Source organism: Lynx canadensis, chromosome C1 (genome assembly GCF_007474595.2).
Source record: "Lynx canadensis isolate LIC74 chromosome C1, mLynCan4.pri.v2, whole genome shotgun sequence".
Lineage (NCBI taxonomy): Eukaryota > Metazoa > Chordata > Mammalia > Carnivora > Felidae > Lynx > Lynx canadensis.
Window position 1 is genome coordinate 59,045,897 of NC_044310.1, and position 21,758 is coordinate 59,067,654.

At 35.0% G+C, this 21,758-nt stretch overlaps 1 protein-coding gene across 1 annotated transcript in view; it reads right to left on the minus strand.

Moving 5' to 3' along the window:
* The window catches only part of NEGR1 (neuronal growth regulator 1), an 852,270-nt gene that overhangs the window by 265,684 nt on the left and 564,828 nt on the right, over positions 1-21,758 (minus strand). Inside the window, exon 4 of the mRNA XM_030326972.1 lies at positions 15,456-15,587. Coding sequence (XP_030182832.1) covers positions 15,456-15,587 — 132 coding nt within the window. The remainder of the gene's footprint in view (positions 1-15,455; positions 15,588-21,758) is intronic.

A 21,758-nucleotide genomic window follows, 5' to 3' on the forward strand; every position in this document is an offset into this window, starting at 1 on the left:
CATGTATTTTTTTATTGGGGTTTACTTTTAGTCTTCAGCACTATTACTTATGTTTCTCAGATTAAATAATTAAATGTCACTTGCTCTGACAAATGATAGATAGCATCAACATGTTTGCTGCTGTCTGTGTGTCCTCTTACCTCCCTAGCTATTCTACTCTCCATTTTTCCATTCACCTCAACGTTGCTGCCAATTCCTGTTGTTTAGAGGGTATAATCTCAGTTTTCATAGATTTGAATGCAAAATATTTGGAAGGAATTTATGAAATATTGTTTATGACATTGTGTGGAATTGTTACATCTATACTTAGCTGTTTTCAAAGACATTTGTCAGAATTGTGATCCTATTGTGCTACTAATGTTAAACTATCATTGCAAGCTTGCACAAACCTATGGAGGGTATATTCACCTATGCAGTCACTCCTAAACAATATATTATTTTTAGCTTATTTTTGAACTTTATATCAAAAATCTCATGTTCTACATCTTTCCTATTTTTTTCTTTAGTTTAATACTACATTTTTGTGACTCATCTAGACTGATTTGTGTAGATATATATATATATATATATATGTAGATACATGTCTATTATAGTGTTGATACATATAGTGTTGATGAGCACTCATCTAGACTGATTTGTGTAGATATATATATATATATATATATATATGCCTATTATAGTGTTGATGAGCAATTTAGTATTTAAAAAAAAAATTAATGTTTATTTATTTTTGAGAGAGACAGAGACAGGGTGTGAACAGGGGAGGGGCAGAGAGAGGGAGTCACAGAATCGGAAACAGGCTCCAGGCTCTGAGCTGTCAGCCCAGAGCCCGACACGGGGCTCTAACTCACAACCCATGAGATTGTGACCTGAGCCGAAGTCGGACGCTTAACCAACTGAGCCCCCAGGGACCGTGAGAACAATTTAGTATTGATGAACATTTGAGTTGTTTTTTTGTTGCTATTATAAAGAACATCTCTACATTATTTGCAAAACATTCTTGTACACAGCCTCTGATTCACATGTATGCGTATGCAGGGATTATACCTCAGATGGAAACTGCCATGTCATAGGGTATGAATATGATCAACTTTGTAAGTGATATAAAATTGTTTCCCCAAGTTATTGTTCCAATTTACATTCCTCAGCAGTATGTGAAAGTTCTTTTTATACTACATTCTCACAAAAACAGTTTAAAATGCATATTGTTACTAATCTGTTCATGTGAAATTATAGGTGATTATGGTTTTAATTTGTATTTGCATCATAACAAAAATGACATCGGACATCTTATTATATGTTTATGAACCACTAGACTTTCCTCTGCTGTGAAGTAAGTGCCTATCATGTATCCATTCACACATTATGGGATTTCTTGATTGTTTTTAATAGATGTTCTTCAGATTTTCTATATATTTAATCTTCGTTGGCTTTATGTATTTGAATACCTTTCTCAGTTTGTGGCTTGTCTTTTTCTCTCTTTCATAAAAGAAATTGTTAATTTTAATGTGATATGAAATATGTCATTGTCCTTATAGTTTCATTTTCCTGTTTAGCTTAACGAAAATTTCCCTACCAAGGGTAGGATAGATAGTCTCCTACATTGTCTTTTAGAGGTTTTTAATGATTTGCCTTTCATAATCACATCCTCGATTTATCTGGAATCGATTTTGTTTATGTTGTGAGGTAGAGTTTCATTTCCTTTGGTTTTTATTTATGAAAACTAATTGCTCCCAAACCATTCATTTAAAGGTTTATTTTTCTCCCTACTGATCTGCAATGTCTTCTCTTTCATATATCAGAATTCCACATATGCATGGATCTGTTAGAAGGGTCTCCATTTTGCTTTAGTTGTATATTTGTCTGTTGTACTAATTTGACTATTGCTGCACTGTTTCATATCTTGTATAAAACTATACATAGCATCATGTACATATAGTTATATACATAGAAAACATATATAGCCATAATATATTTTGATATTTGGTAGTGCATAGTGCCCACCTGATTTGATTTTTTTCTTTAGAAGTTTTTTATATTTTCGATGTAAATTTTACAGTTAGCTTGTGAAGTTTCATGAACAATTGAGCTAGATTTGTATTCAAATTCTAATGAGTCTGTGTTTTGAGGATAAAGACATCTCTAAAACATCTCTGAGTATGTTATGCCTTTCCGTTTCATTAGGTCTTTAATATGTTTAAATAATTTATATGTACATTGTGTTAGATTTATCCTCAATACATTATATTTTGTTGATATTCTAAGTGTTATTATTTTTCCCAATTGGATTTGCTGTTTTTGCTGGGTTATAGCAATATGCTTTAATGTAGTATATTGATTTTATATCTATCCATCATGATAAACTCTTATTTATTCTATTAATTTATCTGTACATCCTTCTGAATTTGGTACATAGGTGATGACATTATCTTGGGATAATGCCATTTTTAATTTTTCTCATCAAATACTTTTACATCTAATTTTTTGCTGGTCTTATTGTCCTAGCCTGGCTAGGAAAAATAATGAAAGGGACCATCCTTGTCTTAGCTGATTTTAAAGGACATATATTTACATTTCATTCATGTGTATGATACTTGCTGTAGCTTTTTATAGGTGCCCTTTGTCAGCTCAATGTATTTCCAGTTTGATAAGATATTTCCTAAAAAATGGATAAGATCATATTCTTCAATTCCTGTTTTATATGTTTGAGTATATTAACATTGTTACTGTTCTATTGGGGATATTTCCAATATTTGTATTATCTTATACGGTAGTTTGTTATTTATCTCTTGGTGGCTTGCTTTCTCTTTTGTGCACTGGATTTTGGGTTGAGAATTCATGTGTCCTGAGCACCACTAATGGAAAATTTTTGAGGCCTGTATTTAAACTGTTTTCTACAGAGAATATTGCTTCTTCCTCTGTTAGGCATTTAAGGGGCCAGTCACCCTAGATCTACTTTACACTAAATTTTCAACCTGACATGTCTTATACTCTACAGGGAGTGCTAATCCAGCCCCAAATCTACATGAGAGAAATTTGTGATAGGAATTCTCAGAAATCATTTTCTTTCCTGTAACTGTTCTTTCTTGCCCCATCACCCTGCGTCAAGATCAGACTGGAATAGCAGGATCAGCTTTTTGTTTATTTGTGTCCTCTTTTACCCCTGAGTGGGTCAGCCTTTCACTGCCATATTTTTATGACGGGAGGGTGTCACTAATGTGAGTTCCCATACCAAATAGGGGCCTTGCCTTTGTATCCAGACTCCTAGGATGGGCAAGGTAAAATCAGATTCAATACTTTCAGAGAGTAGCAGGTCAGGGCACCCTGCCCCATAGAGTAGCAGTTTTTGTTACTTTCAGACTTCCAATTTATGTTTTTTATATTGCTACAAGCTTTGCCATGCTGGAAATGACATACAATCACATTCTATCCAGCTTCTGGCAATTTTAAATGTTTAATACTAGGAGGGGTTTTTCTACACCTCTGGCACGGTTGAAGGTAGGGCATGACATGTCACCAGCTTTCTTTGCATCAAAATCGGTCATCTTTAAAATGTATCTTACTCTTTTCCCTCTTGTCCCTTCATTTCAGCCTTTTCTCTCTTTATAATTTTGCGATACCATTTTTGTGGAGGAAATGTCTTCTTGTTTCATATTAAATATGTTAAAAACATTTTGTAACATTTTCTCCCTTTTGCTGTAGCCAGTCATTTAAATAATATATTCATCTCCAAGTTTTATTTTTAAATGTGCTCTTTTTTTCTTCTTGTTCTAGTGCATATTTGAGTATTCACTTAACTTCCCCACCCCACCCCCAACTGCTGATCTCTTAACTGTGTGAAGTTCTGATTTGATTTGAAGTGATGCTACCCAGCACACAGATATATAGTTTGTAAATACTTCACTAGTTGTCTTCCTGATTTCTAATTGGATGCATTTCCCAGGCCAAGGTGCAGAGTATGTTTATGGTCACAGCACGTGACTTGCCCTGAGCTTCAGAGTCCTTTTGACATCCACAAAGAACAGTTGAAGAGTTTGCAAAACCAGTATGTTCACAAATATGAAACAGCATTAACACATGGAACATTTGTGAACTTCACCTAATTACTGATACACCCCACCCCCATCCATGCAAATGTACAGTAGCTGGTTGCACTAAATGTGGAAACAGTCTCAATATCTGTTCTAGGCTACAGAATGCTGATTTCTTCAGACCAGGAAGAAAGTATCATTTATTGCACAAAAGAATATGCCTTAAGCTAATGTTTCATTGTGTTGTATAAAAACTTAAAAATGTATCCAAATTCTTTTATTTTTAATTTTTTTAATGTTTATTTATTTTTGAGAGAGAGAGAGAGAGCAAGCAGAGGAAGAGCAGAGAGAGAGGGAGATACAGAATTGGAAGCAATCTCCAGGCTCTGGGCTGTCAGCACAGAGCCCGATGCAGGGCTCAAACTCACCAGCCGTGAAATCGTGACCTGAGCCAAAGGTGGACGCTTAACCAACTGAGCCCCCCAGGAGCCCCCCAGTTTATCCAAATTCTTAACTCTAACACTGAAACAAGTGGGAACTGGACATAAGATATTAATTGCCACCGAACCACTTTTAAGTTTTTGAGAAACTGAATGAACATTGATCTCATGGCTGTAAGAGCAGAGCAGTGAATCTTAAACATGAAACACAGAGTATACTAAATAAACCTTTATCCTCTTTCATTTTATCTATAAAACCCATAATTGCTTATGTCCCCAGCACTATGGTGGCTTTTTCTTTTCTTTTCTTTTTTTTTTTTTTGGTTTCATTTTTATTTGCTTGTTTTTCTTGCACGGCTGTTACCTGTACTGTGTAGCAGTAAGCAGACAGGCTGCATAACACTGAGAGTTCATTACATTCACTATTAATCAAAAGCTCTTATTTCAGACAATATGTGAACAAACTCACTTTGAGTGCAGCCTCATTCCTCAGGATTATTTATTGTGATTGTTTTATCTATTCACCGAGAATCCTAATTTTCTTGGTTCTTCCCTGTATTTCACTGTCAGCCATTCTGACAGCTAGCACCTGTGCATATTCTGGTTATTCAAGTCTCTCCCTTATGAAACACAGCAATCCTGTCTCCTTACCCTTCAGACTAGACTATCTTCCTGAAAGTCTCTGGAGTTTACACAGTTTACTGAAAATAATTAAATTCTGTTTTGATTTACATGGAGTCAGGATAATATAATAAAATAACCACAGACCTAGAATCAGGATCTCAGGATTCCATTCTGAGTACTTCTATAAATCCTATGATCTAATTTCCAAAGCTATCTGAATCCAAAACCACATAGCCATAAGATGGGTGAATCAGGGAGATTTTTCAATTATTGTCAGCTACAGAATTCTGTGAGCTTATTCATTCATTCATTCATTCATTCAAACAGACATTTTTTTTTTAATTTTTTTTTTAAATTTTTTTATTTTTGGGACAGAGAGAGACAGAGCATGAACGGGGGAGGGGCAGAGAGAGAGGGAGACACAGAATCGGAAACAGGCTCCAGGCTCCGAGCCATCAGCCCAGAGCCCGACGCGGGGCTCGAACTCACGGACCGCGAGATTGTGACCTGGCTGAAGTCGGACGCCCAACCGACTGCGCCACCCAGGCGCCCCTAAAACAGACATTTATTATCAGGCACTGTGCTAGGTGTTAGGAGTAATAATAATGTACTACATTAAGCCTTGTCATGTATTAACTGGGTTAATCCTAATACTCCCCATTTAACAGTTGGAGATACTGACATACACAAAACTTAATAATTTGACCAAGCTCACACAGTAGTAATAAGTGGCAGAGCTAGGATTGAAATCAAGGGTAACCAGTCCCAGAGATTATCCTTGTAACCACTGTGCTGCACTACCCACAGCACAAAGTTGAGTAAGAGGAGTTTCCCTCCGCAAAGAGCTCACAGGCCACAGAGAAAGGTAGATACAGAGACATAGAAAGTACTGTGACAAATGCGACACACCAATACTTACAATACGAAAGTTGTTTGCCTTGACCTACCCACTTTGTTTTTTTACTTGTAACACTTAATCCTCAGAACAAATCTTCAAGGCAGGTATAATTATCTTGTATTTTTATGTAAGGAAACTGCCCCAGGGAGGTTAACTAATTTTCCAAATACTCCAAAGTGACTGAGCTGGGATTAGAAATCATGTTTGTGTAATTCTAAATCCTATTTTTGTTACCCTCGGTCACACTCCATTGCATAAACAGAATCCTTACTTTAAAATTCTCTAAAGTTCATTTCTCTATTGTTATACTTATTCTTTCCACAAAATTAAAATTTTATTTTTTTAAATGTTTTTATTTATCTTTGAGAGACAGAGCACGAGTGAGAGAGAGGCAGAGAGACAGGAGACAGAATCTGAAGCAGGCTCCAGGCTCTGAGCTGTCAGCATAGAGCCTGTCGTGGGGCTGGAACTCACAAACTGAAAGATCATGACCTGAGCCAAAGTCGGATGGTTAACCAACTGAGCCACCCAGGTGCTCCCACAAAATTAAAATTTTAAAGTAAGAAAAAAAAAAGTTTGCCCAAATTTGACAACAGTGTAAGAGAGAACAAAATTATCATCCTTCATAACTGCTCAAAGAATTCACAAAGTAAAATAATGAGATTATCTAGAATCATTTGACCCTGAAGCCAAACAGTTGCTTTTAGCCTTTGCTTTTTGCCTGCCAGGAATTGAATCCATACAGTCCCCAAAATTTGGATACTTGGATCAGAGAAAAACATCAGAACCTAAGAATTAGGGGATGTCATAGTGATAATTCCCTTATTTTACAAAAAGGGGAATCAACAGCTATAAGTTTATATTCTTTGTTCAAAGTTGTACGATTAGTTAAGTAATTGAATTAAAAATAGAATTCAGGTCTTCTGCCTTTCTGTCTCATACTCATTACCCTGTAATCTCCAAACATATATGTAAATTTTCAAAAAAATTATACATTTATAGGTAATAAAATATAGACTGAATAATTGAGTATGGGGAGTGTTATTCAGGAATCTGTATGTTTAAAATGTTTCAATGATGATGAAATACGATTCACTGATAATTCCCATTATACACATGAGAAGTTCTTTCAAAAATTGGTTTATTAGCATTATGTGTATGGGTAGAAATAAGGGGAAAGAGAGGGGAGGAAACGAAAAAGTAAAAACAAAGATAATGAGAAAGAGCAGTAATGGGTGAATGATGATGAGAAAGGGAGAGAGAATGACCACGAAAGAGAAGACGAGAATGAGTGGGTTTAGGAGGCAGAGCACATTCCAATGGGCAAAGGAAGTTTCCCTGGAATTTGGTTCCTATGTTCCATATGTATCTCCCATGACTCTGCTACATACTGCCTTTATGTATCCTATTTATACCTTCCTAATTACTCCACACAATCGCTCCCTTCACACGCATACATACACACACATACACAAAACATACAAATATGTCGAATGACAGACTTAAGAATATTTGACAATTCCTGCAAAGTGAATTTTAATGATATAGAAAAGACCCAAGAACCTTAACAATGTTGCTCCCATTCTATGGATGGTTTTCAGTGTTGGGTTAAAAATAATTGAATTACATGAATTATTTTGCTTGAATTTGCTCATGAGGAAATAACGCTGATAAAGTTGGACTTCAGGTAAATACAGGTCTATAAACTGTAGGTTTGTGCGAGGTTTGAACGTTCAAGATCAGCTTGAAGGATATATTCAGAAGAAGCCACCCTGTAGTTTTCAGAGTTTGGCTTTTGGGGTGGGTATTCCCAGAACGTGAATCTAGACGAGTACGTCGGAGAAATACCCACGTAAGTGTGCGACTTATAGGTTTGTTTCCTTCCTGGTGTTTGCCATGGATCGTTTTCAACCTAGAGCATTTACATCCTATTAGAAATTGCTTTCTTACTGGTGGCTGATAGTCAAACTCTATTATACCTATTATTTGATGTATATAGATATATATTTTTTGAAGTGATAAATGCCAACTTAGAAATAACTGTACCTATTATTTGATGTATATAGAAATATATTTTTCGAAGTGATAAAATGCCAACTTAGAAATAACTGTAAACAAAACAAAATAAACAGACTCCCATCTAGCAAAAACTTTTGCTCATGTATTAAAACAAGGGAATTGTTTCATCTTTCACTTTCAAAAAAAGAAAAAGAGGAATAATAAAAATAGGCACAGTTGCTTACTGCAGACGCATTTTGATTTTCCATGAACAAAAGGGTAAAAGACCATTCATAGACCCTTAACACTAAAATTCCTTTCAATACTAAGATAAAAGTATGGGAGAATACATTTAAGTTAAATTGGGAAGCACACTTACTAAGTAAAAATAGCCTCATTAAGTAAAAATAGCCTTGGCACACTAGTCATTAATTGAAGTGTATGTCTAAGATTTAAAACAAAGGACCAATTATGCCTCCTTCAATAGAAGAAATCATGCATTCCTTAAGTGCATGTTTAATAACACAGTTTTACTTGAACTGAGGAATTATATAAACCACAAAATTAAATCTGAACTTTTTATGCCATGGAAGTCCCTAGGTGAAAAGAACAGGTTTAATTCTTATACTTTTATGTTATTCTACCGAAGAGAAATGTTTTATTTAAAAATATGACTTTTTTAAAAAGAATAAAATAAAAATATGTTTTCTGGGTGATTATCCATAGGTTTCTAATATTTAATGTTTGATACTTGATTTGAAGGATTTTTCCTTCAAATATCTTAGCTCCTCTTAAATTTCTTTTAGCTGGAGCTATTATCATTTTAAGCCTTTATTTTTCCCTTGCTATGACAAAACAGAAATAATCCAAGTAAACTCCATAGATGTAGGAAATAAAAATATTTAAATAAATATCTTAATATTCATATATGTATCTCTTAATAGTTCCATCATCTCGAAGTTATTCTTTGATGGTAAAGCTGGATCTATGTCAACCTATGAAAATTCATAAACTCCTATGTAACGGGGCCTTGACTTCTTCCTTCTTAGATACCCACCCTCCTTTATGTTTTCTTTGATGGTCTCCAGCTCACTGCAGCCAACAGACCAAGAAGCGCCTTGTCCCTGAATCCTACGGTGCTAAGCAAATGCGGCTACTCTGTGTGAGACTCCTCTTTCCTTGATTTTCTTTAAAAAAATCTGTCAAATTCAATTTTATCCTCAGATTCCATCAGGGTCAAGTCCTCTTAGAAGCTTTCCATGATACCCTAGGGTTGTATTTGGTGACTTTATAATAACTCGTGTAGTACTTAATGATTGGTTTATCAAAGCACTTGCCACACTATTACAAACTATGTGTCTCTCTTGTCTTTCTGCTTTCCTTGAAGACCAGTATCCCAGGCTTTAAAACCTTGATGGTGTCATGGTAAGCCATAAGTAAATAGGTAAATAAATACATATATTAATGCAGATTTATTGAAGTGCTTCATTATTACTCTAGAAATGGCATACAAACTAGTACTTTATTTAACAGACAACAGCAATTGTTTTTTATACTCTGAATTATTTCAGATAAATGTTAATTAGCTTATAATAAAACATAAAGTACAGGATAGTAGCCTAAATCATAAACAAATGTGAAAGATGAGGTAAATTTAAAGTAAAGGTAAGGGCATAAAGTGGAGACAGAAATAAAAACTAATGTGATAATTATGAATTCAAATAACACTCATTTTTCTTCTGGTCCCACAATAGTACCTTATCCATTCCAACTCTGAGTGCTGGGATATTCTCTTTATTTGAGGTAATATCTACATGTCTGTCATCTGCAATTTTTTATAGTCTTAAATCCAGGATGTCTGCCTAATTTCCAAGGTTTTGTTGAAAACTTACAAATACACCAAGAAAACTGGCCATTTCCCTCGAAAGCCTCCTCCTCCTCCTCCCTCTCTCCCTAGTGGCCCCCTCATTTCAAGCTTTGATACAATTGTACTAAGTTATACTAATTGGTACATTCTTTCCCACATGTTTAGAGCTAGTTATATTGGAAGATAAAGTGCACATTTGCATAAATGAATATGTATAAGATGCAAAATAATGCACAAATATGTGCCTATGATTTATTGGATGAAAACTTAGTGCACAGTACACCCAAAAATATCTTTACTGTTTGACCATAGGAATAATACTAAATTCTATTTTACTATAAATTGTGTGTGCAAAATAATTTCTGATACCAGATAAATAATCAATATAAAATGACTGTCATGAGTGAAAATTGAAATAATGTCTAGGCTTCTTTTTACTTAAATCTGGTTGACTCTATATTTTTTTTCTGGTTAATTAATACCTCCCTTTGTTCGTGTCTGTTATGTTCTTGAAAATGAACAAAGGTACTAAATATTTTAATCTCCTCAAACCTCAATATTCTTATCTGTAAAACAAATGGAATTAGTGTTTCCTCTCTTTGGGTGAAAGCACTATATAAATGTCAGATTATCTGTATTAAATCTACCTGAAAACTTTGGTTAAAAAATGGTATTGGAAGTAAATTCCTCAACATACTATTTACTTACTGTCTTGGGAGAAAAAAATATAATTGTTCCACAAATATAATATTTTCTTCTTTTGTCTAGTAGAATGACTCACTGGGAAAACATTAATCACTTAAATTCATTCAATCAACTACTGGTTTTTGGAGTCCCTCCTATGGACCAGGTGCTGTTGTATGTGACAAGAACACATCATTTTACAAAGGAAAGGAGAATCCCTTACTGAATAGAGCTTACATTGTAAAGTAAGTACATACAGAGAGAGAGAGAGAGAGAGAGAGAGAGAGAGAGATTTTTTCAACTACCTACAGTGAGCCAGACACCATAGATGTATATCATCTCATTTAATATTTACCCAAACCCTGATAATTATATAGTACTCCCCTAAACTACAGAATTGGAAACTGAGACTCAGAGGTAAATTGGTTTCTCAAGATCTGAAATCCCAGTAAATCATACAGCAGGCATTAACATAAGAAATATCTGAGTATAAGGCCTATATTTTCAAAACAGTTACTACTAACTGAAAGAATACACATAAATAATGGTTGTAGAACAAACAGCTTCTGTCACAAGATCAGAGAACCCTACCCCTTTTACGGATGGCTTTCATTTTGAAGGGTTAGGTCTTTCAGGCTTTCCTGATTTCTAATATCTGGGATTCTGCTTCTCCATAGAGATCTACGTTACTTTATTAGTCTATGATACTTTCTAAATTTTCCAGATTTCTAGATTTAGCTTGCAATGAGTCAACATTGCTGATTTTCTACACTCTAGTCTCTCCTTTCCAAACCAGATCTTCATAGGTTTCTGTTTTTCCCAATTAAGTTGAATCTATGAGCTTTCTGGAACTCATTCATTCTTCTAGTTTTTAATTAACAATAAAAAATACGGGACTAGAGTCTTCTAGGCTGCTCCTAGGAATGGAATAAAGATGCAATTAAAACAGAGAATCTGTTCAACTCTAATCCACTAGTTCCCTCTGGCTTAGCTAATCAACCGGTTTAAAATTTTTTCTTGTTTTGTGTGTGTATGTGTTTTAATATCTCCAGGTCTGGTTATGATAAGGGTCATAATTCCTTTTTATTAGTTTAGGTTTTTTTTAATTTGACCAGAAATATGTATACATACATATATATGTATATACACACACACAAGGAAATTTATATATAGATAAATTTATATGTCAATACAAAAAAAAATAAACGAAAATACAGGTAAAGACAAGGAGAATAATCACCTACAAAATCTCCCTACCCAGAAACAAGCTTTTGCGTAGAATCTTAATATCCTAAAAATTTCTTCCTATCTATAGACTTTCTGTAAGTAATTCAAAATTTACTGATTTATTCAATTAATTGACTAATTCAATGTATAAAGTAAGTTAATTTTGCTAATCATTTCACTAAATTGTTGTTTAATCAAATTGAACAGAAGTCCACATCAAAGTGCTATAGGTACAAAGTATGTGAGGTGTGGCAAATACGTTACTTATTGTATGTGTGTGATATATATAGTGTGATATATATGGTGATATACATATAGTAATATATACATAGTAAATGTGGCAGACATTTTAGATAAATAGTAAAATATGAAACATTTCTAACTTGAAGAGAACCTAAATCCCTTTCTCAAATTAACTTACCACATAACTGAATCTACCAGAGCTTATGAAAATTTATTACATTTCATCTTGAGCCCCATTTGGGAAAAGGGACAAAGTTTCTCTTCAAATTATAACTCACAAAGCTACTGCAATTCTATATGCACATCATATTGATTAATAACAGTGAAAAGAAGCGCTGCCTTCAACCTGGCATGATTCTATCTTCAGGGAATCCTCAGGTTATCAGGAGATGTGCGGTTTCGTGCTGGTAACATAGACCACTGTGCTCAATTTGGGGATTTGACAAACTAAAGTTTATTCAGTAGGCTTTGGCTAATTTCCTTTGGGAAATCAGCTCAGTAAAATCCATAGATAGTGCTCAAATTTTGACTTTTAAAGGGACAAATTCACAAAATTAACACTTTCCAAACCTCTTCATAACCAGAAACATATGGGGGTATACCCTGACAGACCTATACGACTTAGAACTCGCTGGTATATGTGTGACATAACTGTTCCAAAGTAAGGCAAAACTTAGGTCTTGAACAGAAGTCTGAACACAACTAACTCATCTCTTACATAAACTCTTGGTCCCACAGATGTACATCGAATTGATCAATCAGTATTAAACACAATTTTTCATAGCACATTTAGGAAAAGGTAAGCTCTCAAAGGTATAATTTAGAAAGGAACAGAAGACAAAACTGTTGAAAATCATTAAAAAGTCTTTTGGGTCCATTTTTAAAAAAGATATGAGCTATGTTAATATTATGTTGGCACCAATATTTCCATTTATGACCGTACTTTAACTGAAATTAATTCTTTAAGAAGATAGTCTGTAGTTATAACTTAAAAAACACCTCCTTAACTTTTTTTTTCCTACTTTCTTCTTTTCATTCCTGTTCTCCTTCTAAAATTTAATTAACGGTGATTAACAAAGTCTTCTTCCCTACCTATTATAATGGCAGCAAGCAAACCTCTGCCCTTTGCTGCAGAGGGAGAAATTCTTCGGTGTCTATTCTTCCGTGTCTGCACCCCACAAACCTACTGAAGCATCCTTTTTGGCTGATGGAACATCTCTAAGCCTCTGCTTCAAACTTTCTTGCTCCTGTCCTGTGTTGAAAAACAATTCTCCATAAGTTACTTGTGTTTCTGCACATCTTGGAAGCAGAGACAATGAATGCTTTTGTTCTTGAGTATCTTTTCAAGAATGCTTGTACAGTGAACAATTGTGAAAGACAGAAGTAGTTCTCCCTATGGAGCAAACAGCAGGTTTGTTTACAGTCCAGGATAATAAAGATAATTTCTCCCTCTGCAGCAAAGGGCAGAGGTTTGCCTGCTGCCGTTATAAAAAAATCAAGTTTCCTAAGCTCAGGGAGCTTCAGCTATGACATAAACCCACTGCGTGTGTACGTGTCACCTGGCCGTCATCATATCACCCTGTAGTAACTGGAGCATGGGGAACTAATGCAAAAAATGACAATACTCTGGGTACTGTTATTACTGTGAGTAATAAACTGCCCTTTGTTTTCTGCCAGCGTCCGTGAAATTGTGGCCGATGTTTCACAGTTCTTGACATCTTGTTTCCCCAGTTTCTGTCCTTCTGCTTTATAAGATCTCCACCCAGATCCCTTAGATGATGACTCATTTGGTTGGTATATCTTTCTTTCAATTCAGTTTCTCTCCACCTTTCTGCCGCCTTAGTTGACCTTTCTAAGGTTCCCACTTCTCCAGGAAAAAAGAAGATCTGATTTAATGATAAGTGAGAATAAATTAAAGGCAGAGGGATAAAAAGGATGAAAGAGAAAGTACGAATACAAAGGAAAGTGTAGGTTATACATGGACTATGGGCCCATGAGAACCCATACAACAGCTGGGTGTTCAATTCTACTCCAATTTGAGACATCACTGTAGAGACCGATTATGTGTGGGGGCTGAGGAGCTGCATTACTGGGTGGGGTGCCCGTTCAGATAAATACAGTTAGTGATAAAATAATCATTATTTCTTCCTTCAGAGAGTTCCAGAGGAATGAGCAGTAGCTCTACACGTAGAAATTTACTAAATGTAGATTTCCAAGTCATGTACCCCACAGATTTTGATTCAGCTGAGTTGAGTGGGGGCCCCGAATTTTTCATTTTCAGTGAGTTTTTTGGTGAATCTGCTAAAGTTTGTCTACAGAACATTCTTTGAGAAACTCTGCCCCAGACACTGCCTCTTGATCTGGTATTACGCCGATTTTCTCAGTCTCAAAGAGATAGTTCAACCCCAAATATATAGATTAGTCAGTGACAAATGTTAGTTGATGGCAGTGATTTGCCCTGGCAAACACTCAATTGCCAGGTGTGTTTTGATAGTTATTTTTTGGCTCATGAAATTGAAAGATTCACATTAATATGAAAAAAAAACCTGCTTAAAGTGTTTTAGGTTATATTTGGAATGATTCCTTCTTTTAATGAGGTATACATTATTAGCAATGGCTATATCCAGAAGAGTGTATACATAGAATAAAAAAAAAAAAAGGAAGCTGTAATTTATCAATACCTTTGGTAAATACTATTATCCCAAAATTATTCTATTTGAGTAATTTAAATAATGTAAAATTTTTTGAAGGACTAAGGGGGTATTTTAGAAACGTACAGGCTATTTCAGTTATTACTATTGAGATCATAAGATATAAAATAGGATATTAGTGAAAAATATCTTAGTCATTGTTTGAGATGCATTTAGAGAGGGTGAACCATGGCATTGGTAGCTCTGCAGGTATTTCTTAATATTCTAACTTCCTACTAATGATACACTCGGGAACATTCTTTATTCATTTTCTCAATATTTTTCAAATGAAATAGAATTAAATGACCCAAGTAATCGAAGTATCACAGCACTAGCTCTTCTCTTTGAGTACAGACCAACATACTTAATTTCCATTGGGTTTGATTGGGAGTTTCATGCTTCAGTTTAACCAGAATACACCCAGGTGAAGTTCACGAGAAAGAAGAAAATGCCATGTGTCTACAGTACTCTAGATATAAAGGTACCATACTTTACAATGCCGGAGACTACCATGATATTGGAAATGTTTCCATCTGTACATCAAACTGAATTATCGTGGGATTACTTGGGACAACTAATGTTACATAAAACAATTTGGTCAATCTTCTAACATGTCCACAGTTTCACTGTCAATAGGTGGTCTTTATCAATAACAGCACCTCTTAAAAAAACAGCAACATAAATTTCAGACAGTGTATTTCAGATGTTTATCTTTTCTTGAAAGTTATGCTGATAAAAGATGACAGGACTTACAGTTTACGACAACTTTTACTTTTTTCACGTCTGGGAATGACACATCATTTTCTGCACTGCATTCGTATTCTCCAGCCTGGTCCCTTGTAATTCCATAAATGTCCAAATATTGTCCATTTTCAAATGGTTTTGCTACAAGAAAAAAAGTACAGCATGTTTAATTATAGCCGCCTGAGGCTTCATTCAAATAAAATAACAATCTCATGTCTTCCTATTAGATACTGCTGACAAAACAATCCCAAGTGAAACTGGGGAATTATTAAACCCTTTGTTCTCCTATGTTCAGAGGAAAAGTCAGAGAAAAAAGCAGAAACTGAACAAGGGATACTATAACAACTGTTTCCCCAGAACAGGATATACATGTGTTCTTTTTAATTGATTGTGGTCTCCTAACCTCGTCACACATCAAATAGAGCTCTGCACATTTCTGTAATTGAGTTCAACAACCTTCTAGCAGTGTAGATGAAATTCACTAATATGGCTTGGTACATATTGACTTTTATACAGTGTAAGCTAGCAACTTGACACTTAACCTAACTAAATGTTGCTTTTCTTTTGGGGAAATTTCATACTCATTCCCAAGGTTTCAAGCCAGATGGCTTGATAATAGTATAGAAATACCTTAAACCATTGCCACATTTCAGTTTCCCAAAATTACTATTTTTTTACAAGAGGCACACTGCATATGCTATATATAACTGATATGATAAACCTCAGAAACAAGATATGATTCTCAAACTAAGGGTTAGGTAGTTATAAAAACTAAATTAGCTTTATTTTTTAATATTCTAGGAAAAACATTCTTATTTGACTAAAAATAGCACTAGAGTAAAAATATAAAAACATAATCACAGATAAAAAATATGCAAATGAATGAAATTTGAAAAAAAAATACTCTTTTTTGAAACAATAGAATTTGTATTTGTTTGAAAGCAGAGACTCCTCAGGCAGGAAGGATCCTGATTATCAGAGATATGGCAGGGGAAGAATGGGCCTCTGTGAATTTCCAGAGGGGGGTCTCTTCTCCCTCCTTACACAGGTCTTGAAAAATCACATTTTAGTGCATACCAGAGAACTGGAAAATCCCATTAAATGGTCTGTTTTGAAAAGTCAATCTTATTTTTGTTTCCCTCTTACTCTCTTGCCAAAACTACTATAAAGCTGTAGAAGTTAGAAAACTAGTAAGAAGATTCAGTTTTATAGGAATAAAGTATTATGAAACTTAGGTATGGTGCTCCAAATCAAAAATCTTTATCAATTAACAAAAATGTTTTTCCTGTGGGCTCCCTTCTCTGGGCCTATATTAGTCACTAAACTGCTTGCCATCAGGTAAATATGACTTGGTTAATTGAAACCTGTACTATTTAGAATAGATATGATTAAGTAATCTCTCCATTTATCTGGCTGACCCTAAGTTGTACACAGGGAAGAGTTATACTTCTAAGATGATAGTTGGCTGATATGCTATTTCAGGTACGCTGAGGTGAGTTTACAAAAGCAGCATGTGTCTTCAAATCCATATTCTTAAAATCTGATTTTATAAGTATTTTTTTTATTTATTTTTTTTAACATTTATTTATTTTTGAGACAGAGAGAGACAGAGCATGAATGGGGGAGGGTCAGAGAGAGAGGGAGACACAGAATCTGAAACAGGCTCCAGGCTCTGAGCAGTCAGCACAGAGCCCGACGCGGGGCTCGAACCCACAGACAGTGAGATCGTGACCTGAGCCAAAGTCGGACGCTTAACCGACTGAGCCACCCAGGCACCCCTTTTATAAGTATTTTTTAACTCAACCTAATGCCCTTGTATGACTCCATCCACTAATATAATATTTTCTATTCCTTCCTTTTTATCTTATTTTCACCCTTACAATAAAGATAATCTAGGTTTAAATGTGTCTATAAAAACTATTGAAACGTAGGGAGGACAAAATCCTTATTCACATTCAAGAATTTTTTTTCTTTTTTTTAAATCTTTTTTAATCTTTATTTTTGAGAGAGAGAGAGGGAGAGGGAGGGAGACAGAGTGTGAGTGGGGGAGGGGCAGAGAGAGATGGGGACACAGAATCTGAAGCAGGCTCCAGGGTCTGAGCTGTCAGCACAGAGCCTGACGCGGGGCCTGAACTCACGAACTGCAAGATCATGACCTGAGCTGAAGTCAGACACTTAGCCGACTGAGCCACCCAGGCGCCCCACATTCAAGAATTTTTAAAGTATAACTTGAATTATAAAGTAAGGGATATTAAATGAAAATTAAAGTATGGATAAAATTGATATATTATATCATAATTAAATAACTTAGTTGGCCAGTAAAAAAATGAAGACAATCATGTATAAAAAGGTAAAAAAAAAATTGTGAAACTTTTTAAAAACAAATTTAAAAGGGTCTAACTTATTTTCAATATTAAAGTGTTACATGAATATTCCTATTTCACATCTATTGAATGTTCATCCCTGGGATATACATCTATAGTCAGTGGTCTGAAAACATCATTGAAAGATAGCTTTCAACTTTGAATTTCTGATAGGGATCACAGGCTGGGATAGGTCCTTCTAGCCTGCTGTCTCCTTAGACATTTCATCTTTCTGCTGCCAGGATACTTTATCTTCCAATTCACCCTGATAACTTCTCATCTTTCAGGTCTCTGAATAAGCAATATTTCCTCATAGAAACCTTTCCTGATTTAGTCACTACTCAATCTAATAGTTCCATGTTATATACTTTCAAAAATAAAACAAAAAATCCTGCACTAATATTATTTGGCAAATACATGCTTGCTATTGTTTACTTAATTATTAGGAACTCTTAAATTAATTCTGTTTTTGTTATATTATAAGTTCTGTGATATAAAAGGCTACATCTTATTCCATGTTTAATATGGGCTTTGTGACATTTGTTGACTATATCATTAATGAAAGATAACATGATAGAAAGTCCACAAAATATAACATTCCATTTTCTCTACCTTCTCCAGCAGGTTAATTTTCTTACTCCAATAATTATTAACCATGACACCAGCAATAAAAATAATAATATTTACCTGTTATTGATTCTTTATTATGTGTACAGTACCATGATAAATGCTTTTCATTATGAATTCCTCAGTTAACCTTAGATACGTGTATCAGGTAGATTCTGTTATATGGAATAAAACTCTATATGGTTAAAGACGTTAAATATCTTGTTAATGGACCTAGTGACAGATATGAAATTCAGAATTCCAAAACCTATGTGCCTGATCTGTATCCCACTGAAATGCTGCATTAATTTTTTTCATTTGTAAATGGTAATAATGAAAATGCTTAGTGTAAGAACTAAATTAGGGCATATGTGTGTTGTCCTTCCTCTTAGAACTATAAAGCACTATCTGGATGCTAATTTAATTTTTGAATCATTAGTTTTCCTTGTATTACTTTTCCATAGCTGCCATAACAAAAGACCACAAATTTACTTGTTTAAAACCATATGAGTTTATTATTTTCTGTAGAGTAGAAGTCCGGCACAGGTCTATAGTAATTGGAATAAAGGATCTTCCAAAAACATTCATGTCCTCAGCATTTGGGTCTGTGACTCTACTAGGTTTCATGCACAAAGGGACTTTGAAAATGTGTTAAGTACCTTGAGATAAAAGACTATAATGGATGGCTAAGTCTAATCACATGAGTCTTTAAGTGTAGCAGGTGGAAGGGTGGGTCAGTGAGATGTGACATGAGAGGACACTAGTGCTGACTTTGAAGATGGATAAAGTGGAACATGAGCAAAGGAAAACTCTGTCCTCTGGAAACTGGAAATGGCTCTCAGCTGACAGCAAAAAATTGATTCTCTAGAGCTTAAAAAAAAAAAAAGAACACATCCCGTCAATACTTTGCTTTTAATCCAGTGAGATTCAGATTTCTGAACCATAAAGGTATAAAAGAGAAGTGTTTTAAGCCACTAATTTTGTAGTGATTTGTTATAGCAACAATATAAAACTCAAATAGGGTCTCCTTGGACTAAAATCAAAGTGTCAGCAGTGCAGGATCCCTTTCTGGAGGCTCATTTGCTCATTCAGGTTGTTGGGAGAATTAAGTTTCTTGCTCATGGTACTGAGATTCTCATTTCCTTGGTGGAGGGCTATTCCTAGCTTCAAGAGGCCCCCTCATTCCTTGGCTCATAGCCCCTTCCAAGCCAGCATATGGTGGGTCAAGTCTTCTTCCATTTTGAATGCCCACTGCTTCTTCTCCAGTTGCATCTCTCTGAACAGCTCTTCTGCCTTTCTCTTCTAGTTTTAAGGACTCATGTGATTAAACTGAGTCCATCTGCCCAATCCAAGATAATCTTCTCATCTCTAGTTCTTAACTTCAGTCACATCTGCAAAGTCTCTTTACTATGTACGGTAATGTAGTCACGGGTTCCAGGGATTGGGACATGGACATCTCTGGGGGCCTTTATTCCGCCTACCACACTTCTTCATTAGACTCTGCAGTTATTTTGCACATACAAATTGTGATTTGCCTATAATTTCCAAAGATAGCAGGAAAAGAAAATGTATGGTCAAATTGATAAAGTTGCTGAGCTCATTACTACCTCTGAAAAATATGAGTGAAGTTCAGAAAAATAAACTTAATTAAGACATTCCTTTGGAAGCAAATAATTTTCAGGAGAATGTACTGCAAATCTAACAGGGAATGTGATTCAGGGGTGTTGTTAGAGCACAAAAGTAGTGGGGTTTGAAGAAGCAATGAGAGGAGGGTGTATGGGCAGATAAATTATAGAAGCTGCCTACTGAAATGACTGCAACAGAGGTTTCAGAAGCAAACAAAACCCCAGTAAATAAAAACTCAGCGTTTTGATTTGTTTTGTTGCATATTTATGCATATTTAGTACTAGACAGTACTAAAGGAAAGTTCTTAAGTCAGCTCACAATAGTTTCCTTCCTGCCTGCCTGGCTTCTCTCCTTCCATTCAAATGACATTATTTGTGTCAAGATCACTGACCAGTGGACAAAACTGTTTCCATTTCAGAGAGCTTATCATTTATTATGGAAACAAAAGTGTAAGCAGGCAATTTCAGTAAAGTAATAATAGTAAATATATTTGAAGTAAATATAGATGCTATGCTATTATAATTGTGCTGTTAAAGCTTCAAGAAAAAATTGGAAAAATCTGGTCAGGTGAAAATAATTGTAGTGCTACAGGTAAAAATGTAACAAATTTGAATATTTTAATATTTTTTTACATTTATTTATTTTTGAGAAACAGAGTGAGACAAAGCATGAGTGGGGGAGGGGGCAGAGAGAGAAGGAGACACAGAATCTGAAGCAGGCTCCAGGCTCTGAGCAAGCGGTCAGCACAGAGCCTGATGCGGGGCTAGAACCCACGAACTGTGAGATCATAACCTGAGCCGAAGTCGGACGCTCAATTGACTGAGCCACCCAGGTGTCCCACAAATTTGAATATTTTAAAATATTGTATTAAAAAATAACTCTGGAATTCTGCTTCCACGTACATTTAGGAACAAAAATCAGACCTACCTTCTTGCCATAAACCACTAGAGAAATGGGTAAAATACATAAAACATCTCTTTTCAGACATTAGATGATAGGCGGCACAAGACTGATCCCGGAAGCAAATAAGGTGAGCCCCAAATTGATCTCCATAACTTGTATACATAGGCAATTTTCAGACCCTAGACTTAAGAGAACTTTTTGAAAACCAGAGCCTAGTAATATTGAGTTGAGTGAAGAAAGACTGAAGTTCCAGCAGGCCACGGGGGCTGGATCTAGTGGTAAAGAGTTCAGAAGAGAAGTAACATATAGGGACAAAAAAAACACAACACAACACAACACAACAACAACAACAACAACAACAACAAAACACTAGAGAAATCAACATGTGCTTCCTTGTCTTTACTTCAGACTAGGCTGTACATGCGTCGGGAGAAATCTCAAAACATTTGAAAAAAATAACTGGAGATTTTGGAAGTCGTGGGAATAATAAAGAGTGAAAATCAGTTAAATTAAAAATGGACAATTAATAGAGAGAATTAATGAAACCAAAAGCTACTCTTTCCAAAAAAATCATTGAAATGTATGAAACTTAGACTGATAAAGAATAAAAAGAAAGACAACACAAATTTCCAGTTTCAGAGATGAAAAAGAGAACATTGCTATGGTTATAAGAATGACTGAATGGCCACTAAGCAGTATTAAGAAAAACTACCTACCATTTAACTCAACAATTTCAATTAAATGGGCAAATTCCTTGAAAGGCACAAAAATTGAAACTGATTTAGAAGAAATAGAAAATCTGAATATTCAATAT